Source organism: Dermacentor silvarum, chromosome 2 (genome assembly GCF_013339745.2).
Source record: "Dermacentor silvarum isolate Dsil-2018 chromosome 2, BIME_Dsil_1.4, whole genome shotgun sequence".
NCBI classification, from domain to species: Eukaryota; Metazoa; Arthropoda; class Arachnida; order Ixodida; family Ixodidae; genus Dermacentor; species Dermacentor silvarum.
The window spans coordinates 215,066,054-215,078,743 of record NC_051155.1 but is presented as its reverse complement, the minus strand read 5'-3'; the positions used below and the strand labels follow the sequence as shown (position 1 = coordinate 215,078,743).

The 12,690-nt window shown below is 45.7% G+C and overlaps 1 protein-coding gene across 1 annotated transcript in view; it reads left to right on the top strand.

Annotated features, from left to right (window-relative positions):
- Positions 1-12,690, top strand: part of LOC119440702 (lachesin-like) — a 100,052-nt gene that overhangs the window by 11,749 nt on the left and 75,613 nt on the right. The window contains exon 2 of the mRNA XM_037705591.2: positions 4,701-4,784. Within this exon, the coding sequence (XP_037561519.1) occupies positions 4,701-4,784 (84 nt within the window). The remainder of the gene's footprint in view (positions 1-4,700; positions 4,785-12,690) is intronic.

Genomic DNA, 12,690 nt, shown 5'->3' with positions numbered 1-12,690 from the left:
TGAATGTGCGACTGTTTTTATACTTGGTGCGCTCCTTCAAGTGTGATAGCACCACGTACTCCTTCTCCTTCCATCTTTCTGTCCTTTTCACTCCTTTATCCTCTTCTTCCAGCGCAAGGTAGTAAACCGGACGTGCGTCTGGTTAACTTCCCTGCATTTCCTTGCTCCTGTCTCGCTCTTTCGTAGAGAACGCCTTCTTTTTCAAAGATTGCGTCTTCAGTTTGGCAGTGCGCATGATCGTACACTTGATTACTATAGGACATGACGTCTACGCTCATTATTATTGTTGTTGTTGTTCAACAGTTCGCACACTAAAACGATAAAGGAAACCTCATTTCTTCGTCCTCGTCCAACTGGTCAAACCACCGCCGCTAACGACGACGACCACGACTCGCGTTTTAATCAGGTCGTGTAGATCCGCGGGAGCACGCTCTGCGGTGCTGCAGCATACGTATGATAAAATTTTGAAGCTGGGTGGAAAAGTTTTCTTTGCATTTTGGGCTAATATTGATTACGTCAAAGTCACTGCAGTATCTATGCGTTAGCTTAAGTTAGGTTAGCCTCACGCTTAAAAGCGAACACCTAGTCAGCATTCGGCTCATTGGAGTACAACTAAGATATGCATGAAATCCCGCAGACTATTTTCTACGCGTAAGTACTTGGGCCTAACGCCACTTATCAGCCACTTCATTCCGAAAAACAAATCTAAAGAGTGCGATAGTTTCTGACAGGCTTCATGCTGTAGAACCTTTGTGCCAGAAAAAATAACCTTTATAAGAGCATTCAAAGCCAAAATGTGCCTTTCCCTCGCCAACGGGGTGTGAGATAACTTCGTAGGTAAGCAAGGGCAGATCAACAATGTAGTGTACATCGGTGCTGTAGGGGAGCTGTTGCCTCTGTCAAGCCTAAACAGCTGGAACAACGCGTTCACGCTCTTTCGGTATTGATGCGTCGCATTCTCGGGCGCATATTTGTCGTCCCGCCTTGCGACCCGCCGGTGACACGTGCTCTATTTATCTACCACGTCGTACCAACCTTTATGGCTGGAGGAGACCAATTAGTCCCTGCGTCGTATGGCACCACCGGCAGTAGAGCTGAGTGAGAAAAAAAGAAAGAAAGTACATATAAAATGAAACTGAAAATGTCCCCCGAGCCAGCAAGTTTTACCTCGACTTCCTGCTTTAGCGAAACACGCGGAATTTGCTCCGATACAGCTTAGTTCATTCCAAAAGAGCGGATTTGCGTTCCACTGACTTGTCAAAAATATACGAAGGCGAAGTCTCGGATGACATTGTTTCGCAGTGGCATCGGCGGCGAGCAGTGGATTAGGCTATATAGACATGAGGCTGTCGCATTTTTCTTTTAGATTTGTTTTTGAAAAATTGAGTGTCCCTCTCAAATCGATAGGAATACGTTCAGAGAAACCACGGTGGGCAAATATAGTATTTCAGTCTTTTTATGTTGGTTTGCAGTCTTGTCTATAGTGGAGTCGACCTACGTCCCCGTACATCCTGGGCTTCATTAAATTGGCGCACGTGCTCCCGTTCTTGGCAGTGATAGATGAAGGGCAGTGTAAATGATAACGGCAATAAACACAGATGCCCAGTCAAGCAGGATAAAAAGATATAACTGGAACAAGTGAGTTTATCGCTAATGATCGAATGAAGCGAGTGTACCTTTGTCTAATTAGCGGGATAGTGATGTTAACCAGGCAAGTGAGAGAAAGAGCACTTATATTAGGCAGAAAGTGAACGCGGTAATGAATGCTGCTTTATCGCTGAAACATCGGTGGCTCGAGTTCGCATGCGCCTATTGCATCTTCCGTGCTTCTGACAGGTATTTGATATAGAACACAATTGTCCGCTAAACGTCCTTCATAATTTTGAGTTCTCTCTCGGATTTTGTTTTTTTTTTAAGTTTTACCTGTGACATTGGGCCATTATAAAACTGCACTTAGGCAGCGAAAACAAGTCGGAAAGCATTTTAAAAGTTTATTTTTCTGCCTCGTCGTCAGTACAGCGTCGGCGCGTCTATTTCATGCCACGCTACAACCGCGTTCTTTCCATGGTCGAAATGTATACAGTTAAGCGTCGGTTTTAATTAGTAACCCCACAAAACAAGTCTAGGACGCCGTTGCCAAGCGCACATCGCACAAGGTGAAATGTGCGTCGCGAGGCAATCACGCACAGCCGAAAACGCGTTGGAAATACTGGTCCCATCTAGTTACCTCCTAGCGATTTCAGGCTAACCTTTCAATCAGTGGAGGTGACGTAAATGGTCCTTTTCATTTCAACTTTGCCGACGCAGTGACTACCTAAAACAAGGAGGTATGACTAATAAGAGCCTGGCAAAATAAGGGTAGAAATACAGGACCAATAGCTATTTTATAATAATTTATACTAATAGGAATATTCAGTGACTCAGTAGTAAGAACAACGACATTTAGTGACTATTCAGTAGTAAGAACAACGAAACACCTATGAAACTGAACAGCACAGGAAAGTCAAGCATTGTAACAGATCCATCATGACACATTAGGCGTAACTGACAAATCATTTCACAGCCCTTTGGCAGTGCTCAAGAAGTAGCGAAAGACAACGTTAAAGTGGCGTTATGAAAATAAGTGGCGTTATTAAACGATAATCTAGCTTCAATATTGGCATTATATATAGTCCTCCAATTCGCGCAACAGTGCTTAATTACGTGACATCTGAGCACTGAACGAGCGCTCTGAAACAACTAGTCGCACATGCCAATAGATACATCAGTACATCTGCTTCAACCGGAAGTGACAAAAAAAAAAAAAAAAAAAAAAAAACGAAAGGCTTCCTCTACAGAACACGACACTCCATTTCTCCCGAGGGCTGTTGTGGCCACGAAATTCGGAACGTTTGCCGCGTCCACGTTCATTGGCAGACATATTCCACAGAAAGAACATTTTTCGAATGAACGAAGAAACCTGGACAAACGTGCTTTGCTATATGCAAAATACTTGGCTATGGCTCACGAGTCAGCTGTAGCCAAATGGCCAACATCCTCTCAAGATATTTTTTGAGTGGACACAGGGTGAAACAAGCATTTGAAGAAGAAAAAAAAAAGGGGGGGGGGAGGAGGGGGGTGCATGGCGTTGTATGTTGTTGTGCCTTTTACTGCGTTATCATTAGGAGTGTCAAAGTGAGGAAAAAGTTCTTCTTTTTGGGGTTTTACGTGCCCGAACCAGTTCTGATTATGAGGAATAAGTGTGTGTGCGAAATACGTAACGCAGCCGACGGCGGTCACCACATTTTGCAATGTGGTGAACGCGGTTTCAACCACAGATACGGGGCATTAAAATTATTATGGGGTTTTACGTGCCAAAACAAGCATCTGATTATGAGGCACGCCGTGGTGGGGGACTCCGGATTAATTTGGACCACCTGGTATTCTTTAGCGTGCACCTAAATCTAAGTACACGGATGTTTTCTGCATTTCGCCCTCATCGAAATGCAGCCGCCGTGGCCGGGATTCGATACCGCGACCTCGTGCTTAACAGTCCAACACCATTAGCACTAAGCAACCATATTCTGGGAATCAAAAAGGTGCAGCGTAATGCTAACGCGCTTCTCTCGCATTTACCACTAATCGCCACTATTAATTATTTATTTTCTTGCTTTAAAGGAAAATTTGTCATCCATCCAGCAGTAGCCGAATCTGCAAAGGAAATCCATACAGGTTTATCGGAAGGAAAGCTTGTCAACTCAACAAAGATGTTACGTGGTACGAGGATCGCACTCGGTACCAATGCCTCTTCTAAATGTTCGGTCCACCGTCTGAACTTACTAGAAGGCACTAACTAACTAGATGGTAGAGGTAGGCCGAATTATTCAACTCTAATCCCAGGGAAACAGAATATGGCAAATATGTCGAGGGCTCCTTCATCGGGCGGCAACTCTCCTGCGTACGCTGTGCCTTGCAATTGCACAGTTGCTAAAGCCTACTCCACCTTCATCGAAATGGGTGACAGTTTAGCGTGCACTGTCTACGGTTGCACCGAGACCATCGACAACCTTCTTTGTGACTGGTCCTAATATCACGCGCAGAGACAATCATTCCCCCACACATTACCACAATTGGACGACCAACCTTTGTCTCCCGACAAAGTCCTACAGCAAAGAATTCGCCGTTCATGAGCGCACAAGGCTCAGAAGGCGGTATGCGCTTTTCGAGATAAACGCATCCGTATGGCCGCTTTTGACCGAGTGACACTTACCGTGTTCGCGCATGTTTTAGGAGCTGTTCTGTTTTTATCCGTTCCCTCTCATATTTCCAATAAATCTTCCCCCTTCTCCTGAGTACGGTAGCCAACCAGACGGTTTACTTTTTAACCTTCCTATGTTTCTTTTCATATTATATCTGTCTCTGCTTCGTTAAAACATCGTCATTTGTCACATATATTTATCATATTTCTGTTCTGGAGAGCATACATACATTATATATATATATATTGTAGTAACTGGATTTTTCAACGGGCCAAGCGTATTTAGAAAAATAAGAAGCACAACTTCGCGGTTATCTTAGGTTTATTTATCCAACAGTTTCCGTCGGTGGACCGACAAAGGTCGGTCCATAACCGTGAAGTTGTGCTTCTCATTTCTATCTATCTCTCTCTATTCAGGCTAACTTTTATACATTGAGCAACTTTCTTGGTTTTGTTGGTACAGGGCACTCGAGGAATGCGGACCACTTTGGAGCCATATTCAAAACAAGCCTCCTAGACAGGGACGGCCTTCTACCTCCCTCAAGCGGTACGTAAATGACATTCTTTGGTGGTTTATACGTGAGCGTAACTGCCATGTTTTTCGTTTTACAGTAGAAGGTTAAGTCACCCGCTGCGAATGGCTCACTAGCTATGGCGTTGTGCCGCTGAGCTAGAGGTTGCGAGTTCGATTACCGGTTCCAGCAGTCGCGTTTAGATCAATGCAGAAAGCAAAACGGGCTTTGGGTTCACGCTAAAGAACCATATGTGGTCAAAATTAATCCTAACTCCTCGACTACGTCTCATAACCCACTGTGCAGGTTCGGATGTTAATCTCCACAATTCATGTTTTAATTTTTTTACAACCGTATATCGCACAATAATTATGGCCGGTACACTTGAAAAGGAAGTACTCCACAGTTTTAATGACAAAAGAGAAAGTTGGAATCAACTTACATGGAGCACGAAGCTATCAATTCTAAAGAATTGGAAAGTGAGCATTCACGAGGGGTCAGTTCAACACAATTGCAAACACTGTCAAGGCGAGCGAAAAATATCAATTTGTTTATCTGTTGAGGTGGTAATATGATTTACACCCATGCTAGTATAAACAGGGTGTAGCCAGCTGAATTTAAGTCAGCAAGAGGATAACCCACCGAAAAAAAAAACATAAAATATGTGGCTCTTTTATAAATGTAACCGATGAAGGACGGAATATTTAAGCCTAAAATCTATTCAAAGGCTATTCTCTCCCTTAATACAACTAGGTATTTCATGTATGCGCATTTTGAAAGATAGCTGAATTTAGGAAAGACATGAAAAAATTACAGAAAGAAAAAGAACAAAATGTCAAAAGCTGGTGATAAGAGCGAAGGCTGTATTGTGGTAAGCAATGAAGGGACAACGTTCCTCTTGGTCTTTCTACGGGCTAGAATTAATCAGCTCATTGTACGTACCAGTTCAGCCAACTTGAAAATATGAGCATTAAAACATCTCTTAAAAGGGCTGTAAACCAGATTATCATTTTTTTTTAATTCACAAGCGACTAGACAAGAACAGCAGTTCAGAATCCAGTTTACCAGAAAGTAAACACGAAGAATGTATGCCATTGATACCATTGGAAGAAACTTTTCTGGCATAGACACCTGTGCCGCTTAAAATTGCCTCTGAAAGAACTTCCATAGGGACATAGTTTTACACATCCTGGTTCCTTGATAGACGTGGTTGTGCTTCGCTGACGGACATCGCGCAGACCGGTACAACCATGCATGTGTAATGAATGAATGAATGAATGAATGAACTTTTATTTCCCTTTTTAAGAAAGGGGAGGGGCCGGGGGGGAGAGAGGGAGGCCTGTGTGCTCCAGTCTTAGCACCTTGTGCTGCCAGACGTCCGCCTACCAGTCGTGGTAGGCCTCCGCTACCTCCTCAGCCCACCTCAGGACTCGGTCCTGCAGGGTGGGATCGGAGCTGCGCAGGGCAGTCTCCCACAGCTCCTCGCTACTAATTAATGGTTTGAGGTTGCGGGGGGGATATTTGATGGGGCATTTCCACATTATATGGGAGAGATCTGCTGTTTGGACAGGGAAGAAGCGACACTTGGGTGTCGGGTATGTGTCGGGAAAGAATAAGTGCAAAGTGCGTGGGGTAAGAAAAGTGCGAGTTTGTAGTTGGCGCCACAATATTTCTCTCTGGCGCGTGCTCGACACAGAGAGAGGTGGATACGTTAGGCGTTGGTGTTTGTAATGTGTGCAAATTTCATGGAATGTGTGCATGTGTAAACAATCCCGTATTTGGCCAGGCTTTCTATTTAAACGATATTACTTTGAGCGCGTTCTTGTTCCCAGTTGTGAGCGTTGTTGTGTCTGGCGGTCCTTCGGGACACAGGAGGCCGGCGCCAACTCAGACGCGCCAACTTGGCGCCCCTTTATCGCGGCCGAGAATTGTCACCTGGGACTGAGGGATTAGCAGTTGGTCTCCGGGCTACCTCATGCGTGGCTAAACGGCAGCGTCGCCCCTTGGTGCGGTCCCGTGAATTACCAGCGCCGCCCGAACCACGACGACGCTACGCCGACTGCTGCCTTTCGAGACAGCCACCGCCCTACCTGGTTCCGCGAACTGACCGCTATGGAGAGGCGAATCTTGAAAGGGGCCCGCGTCTGGCAATCCCGGGGGAACGACATCAACGTTCGGTTCCCAAGGTGTCAACCGCTGCCTGTGTTCGGGGGCGACCTAACAAGATTGGAGGCGGAGCCCGGCGGGAAACGACGACACATCACGTGCGGGATATCGCCACCTGATCCAAGATGCTGATTGGCTAAAAGAACTACAGTGTATTCCCTCGTCGAGTGAAAGAGGGAAACGAAAGGGATAAAACAGGGGACTTGAGTGACGCTTGACGCTTGACCATGTAAAGAGGCTTGACCATGTAGAGCACGCTTGACGATGTAGAGCACGCTCGACCATGGAGAACGCTCCGAGATGTAAACGCTACCACATGCAAAGATGTTAGCACGTAGACGGCTCCAATATCATGGAGCCCATCTTGTAGTATACCATGTACAGTGTATATAAAACAATTTTCTAATCTCCCTGGATAACTCCTCCTCTTGGCACCTGGCACGGCATCATACATGGAACCTTCGTGGCCGCTCGGACCATCACCATTCGCAACAGCGTACAAGGCAGCGCATGTGGGCCAAGATCTATAGGGAAAGTGCACGCGTCGCATACGAGCACTTACTGTCTGTACACGTCAAACTAGACCATTTTTGACAGGTATCAAGCAGAATAAGGAACGCACTTGGGTAACCAACCTACCGCCACGCAAGCGCACGTAGTACATGAAATATGCTACGCGGTAGCAGAGGTTCATGACTTCTATTCTAGATGGCGAGGCTTGGCCTTTATTTATAGGCAGCTCGGCTGACAAGTTACTATAGACGATAAAATATCAAGCGAATACTAGTAGGAGATAACTCGACATCGCTTCTGTCTTGCGTAAAACTAGTTTTGCTAAGAGCTTTATGATTGAGAGAAGAGAACGAAATTGCTCAGTACTCGCTCGAGATAGCCAGAACAATTGGTTGGATTTAGAATATTTATTATTCCGCTGACGTTCTTCAGAATGTTCATAGTTTTCGGACGCATCACACAAGCAGTCTCCTTAGGAAAAAGTTAAAGCCCTTTCAGTTCAGAATCAAACTGAATGAGTAGAAAAGTTAGAAAGAGAAAACAAAGCCTCATAATGGCACTAAGCCTAAAACACAGAGTGAGAACCAAATACTACGTCCTTTTATCATTTGGTTCCATTATTATCTTCGATGAGTATTTTTTCTACTTTCTCTTGCTATTTGCTACAACATTGTTTAACGTTGTTGCCTTAAGATGCTTCTCGATATTAGATCACCTCCTTTTCGAAAGCCGAATTCATTTCTTTCGTGTCCGACTCTAACCCCGATTGCCTTATTGCTGATTCAGTTCTCTTCTCCTCCTAGTGGTGCAGTGACTTCTCAGTGTTTCCTCTCCAAACTCAACCACGATGTCCACATACTTCATTTTCTCACCCATCTCACCCAACGCACAACACTCCACTTCAACACTACACGTGCACTGGAGCCTCGACATGGCTTGACCAAATTAAACTGATATTACTTCCAACATATGGAGGCCCCCGTCTGCGGGGGCATAGGCAACATATAGATTCACTCTCCGATTCCTTTCTTCCTAAGCGTCAGCCCTCATCTTGCGGAATTGATGGGGCAGATCTCATCGGCTTCAATTTCTTACGCGGACGTACAGAGACAGTGTATAAGACGAGAAGAAAGGGCCTATTTTCAAATGCGACAGATGTGCCAACAAGTCTTGCCGGCTGGCTAATGGGGAGCGACGTCCTCAAATAGAGAGAGACAGAGAGGACAGATGATCACTCGCTACGCCGAAGGGATTCGCGAGTCTGCTCCTTCTCATCTTCCGCCCATCACAGGCGGCGCTTTTTCCATTCGGGCCTGTTCCGAAAGAGGAGGACGACAATGCCCTCTATTTTGTTCCATCTTCATCGTCCCGCAGCGCTGTGCGAAGCTCAACAAGTACCCGTGATGGGCAAAAGAGTATCAGGGAGAAATGAAGCGCAAGATAATGAGAGAGAGAGAAAGGGAACGCAGCTGACGCACGAGCGCGTACCCAGAACGGCGGCTCATGCTTTCTGAAGCAGGGACGCTTTCGTACTCAGCGGGCGCGCACAATGGGACGCTGTGAGAGGGAAGTCGAGAGGGTAAAGAAGGGAGAAAGAAGGCAGTAAGGCGTGTTGGGAGGGGCCGTGCGGGAGCGGGGGAGGAGAGAATCTCGCCACGCGCATTCACGCGTGAAAATAATACTGCATTCTCGCGAGGTGAAAAGCAAAAGCGAAATGACTCAGAACAATAAAAACGCCCGGGCCAAGACAGAGCCGCCGCCGCCGCCGTTGCCGCCGCTAAAATATATTGCGTTCGAGATTTCAGCCAGCGCTCTACTTGTGGACACTTTTCTCGCCGTACGCCCTCTTTATTTTAAGGTACTTTCTTCCATGAAACCTTTATTCGTCCCCAATGCGTGCTCCTCTGCACGTCTAGCGTTCGCTTTACGTTCTTCTTCGCGTTCGTTCATTCTTCTTTCTTCTTGCGACGGCCGAAACTCAATTCATTTTGCGTAGCTGGTTTCGGACCATCCGTGTTCGCGTCTCCAACAGCGGTGAAAGCACAGGCGGTAGGCAAGCCACGCTTCTCTCCGAGCAGATTGGAGCGAGAACGAAAAGAACAGCAGAAAAAAAGAAGAAAGAACGGTTTACATTCACCCATGGTAGGCAGATACGAGGCTTAGCTACATCTGTTTCTTTTCTTTCTCTTTCTTATTTTTTTCTTTCCTTTTGCCCGTCAGGGTTTTGTTGTTCTTTGTGCCGGGAAGAAAAGTCCGAGACAACACAACATGTTTGCCATAAAATAACAACAGCTTTCGAAAGGTGTCCTGGGTGTTCTACCGGTTCTCTATCACCGAATTCCCACTCGCTCTCTCCTCCATGCCCAAAAAGCGGAGTAGCTGGGGGCAAGTAAAAATGGTAACTAAGTGAGTCGGACAAAAAGAATATGAAGAGATGGAGCGCCAGCGGCGAACGAGGAAGGCGGAGTGGAACTGTGCGGCGGAATGCAATTTTTGCGTGCCCGGGACATGCATGGATGAAAGAGTGCGCAGATTTCGCCTGCAAGTTTCCTTCCCCTTCCTCCCGCTACGAGCGTGCTTTTGGTCCACTCAGCTTGACGGACAACGCATGAAGCCGCGGCTGCCACGGCTCGCGCACGTAAACTCCGAGAAGAGAAAGCGAGAGCTTCGGACGATCGAGTAGGTCTTCGCTTCCTGCCACCGGCGGGGTGCATTCTTTTTCTCTCGCAGATGCGCGCATATGCGAGCTGCACCCGGGTTTCAGCGAAAACCACGACGGAGGAGTCGGGTATGAGCCAGAGGCCGAATCCAGCAACAATGAGGAGAAAGGAACAGGGAATTTGAATTAGAGTGCGAGTTCTTTTGTTGAGGTTGTTCCGTTGATCCGGGCATAATTATCTCGAAAACTTATGCGCTATTGTTTCCCGGAACCAAATTGCCTTCGTCGCTGAAAATTATCTTTTGCCAGATGGAGTTATATGTTAGGACGGGTAATTTTCTGGCAGTACTATATCGTACGAGAAACAGCACTGGTTGTGTTCTGATAAAGTCGTTCAGAGGGGGGTCCCGACTATTCTTTGATTTGAACGAAAAAAAAAAAAATATGACGTAGCGAAATCCCTCCACACATCGAAACCGGACCTAATTTCTCAACATGGCTTCGTTCTTTAAGTCTTTTAAATAATTTCTGCAATAACCGGCCATTCAGGAGCATTCAGTAATCGATTAGGACTTCAAGTGAACTTCAAGTGCTAACCAGCACTGCAATTGATACCGCTCACTAAGTATCGAGCTGAGCACACGTGATGCTTCCCCGCATAAAGAGCATTATTGCGGCTGTGCACGCTCTACAGGAAAAAAATATAAAACCTGCTCGAGTAATATCAGCGCTATCATAATTTAGGTTGTCCTGCGTGCGACTCGTTACTTCGAGGTATATCCAACATTTTATGATACCACGCAGCCGTTAGTTAGCGAAAGTGGAAGAAATGGTTACACTACGTTGATGATCGCAAGCCGCTGTTGCCGAGCTCATATTCCGTGGTACGCAGTATACGCGTAATAAAACGTTATCTAATACGCAATAGTGTTGCATTGTCTCCTAATACACTTCTCCCTTCATTCACATTATGTGATTGCACAGACTGATAAATAATTCTGTGCTAAATCGCATTCGGGGTTACTATGCTATTGACTGCTGACTGTTTATAACAGCACTCCACGGTATGCCGTAATAGAAGTCTCCTTGAAGTCGGTGGGTGTTTTCCGATCTTCTGGAAAGAGAAAGAAAAAAAAGAACTCTTTAAATAAAAAGGTAACTGTTAATTCAGAATCCTGATAAAGGAAAGTACATTAAATAAAGCAAGAAATAACGGAACCATCAACAAAGCGTTTCTATAGTCTTCTTTATCGAGCACAATGAAAACGAAAGAACGAGAAAGAAAAGAAAGATAGTTCTCTAGGGCACCACCCGATTCCTGGCTCATATTACATTCTGGGTATGGGTAATTTTAAAGACCATCATCATCCTTTGGTAGGCAGATGTGTTGTATCGTGTTCGTCACAAATGTTATGCGACATAGATGGACATCAGTATGAATGTGCTGGATGCTAAACATTTCTCTAGTGAAATCTCTCGCTCCCCTCATCTCCCCTCTCGTCTTATTTCTTTCTTGACTTTTTTTCTTCTTTCTTTTATTTCATTCAGAGTTGGAACCTGCTTCGGTTACAAAAACGGCTATGCGCGATAATTCCCAACTCTACTGGTTGTGGCTGCCGGTACATATGGCGGACATCGACTTTCTTGGCTTGGATTAAGTAATCTTTGCGCTAGCGGTACTCCACACACTCTTTGAACTAGGTAAATTACGATGCCATACGAAGTACATGAGAAGTTTTGCAATGTCTCATTTTCATATACGGCGCAAAGGGCACGTAGCAGCAACTACGTCTTATTCAATCGCGAAAAGACATATTCACTTTATGTGGAATTTTACAGCCACGGAAAGTACACATAACTCAGAAAGATATAAAAGCCGATGCGAAGGGGTGAAAATGTTTCTTGCGAAAAACACACATAATTTATGTGCTGCCACTGCCGTATGAGTTAGATTATTCCAGCGCTTTTGTTAATTTTGATAAAACATTGATCAAGCTTTTGTAAGGTAAATTGTGTCACATACGAATAAAAATAGGGGGAAAAACTCACTCAGCGATTTGCTACATAAAATAGCATGCGGTATGTGAAGAAACGAAAAGATAACCGAAGACGTGCAGTTTTTGTTTGCTTGATCATTTGAAAAAGCAGCTATTCGGAGTCCCGAATCTTGCCCTTCCACCCCCACCCCCTCCCCACCGCTGCTTTCTGAGACACTATAGCAGGATTACTAAAGCGCGCGATTTGTCGCGTCCTTTGCTAGCGCCGCTTTTCTTGCGAAATGACTCCCCATGAATGCGTTCTTGCATGACGCAGCCGATCCTTGTTACGAGGTAAATCTTGGCAGCGGTACAATCGTGTGGCATTGTGCGACTTCCTTACAGGCAACACCCCAGAAGCAGTAACAGTAGCAGCAGCGCCTTGTTGTATCGATTCAGAAGAACGCGCGACCGGCGCGTCAATTGGGTTACAATGCCGCCATCGATTAAATGGCGGCGCTCGACAAAAGCGAAGTTGTGTCATCTTTTAACCTCATTTGGCGCCGAGGGCCTGACGCAAGCCTCTGCGCCAGCGCGTGCAGAACGAATGCTTCCGTTTTGTTAGCC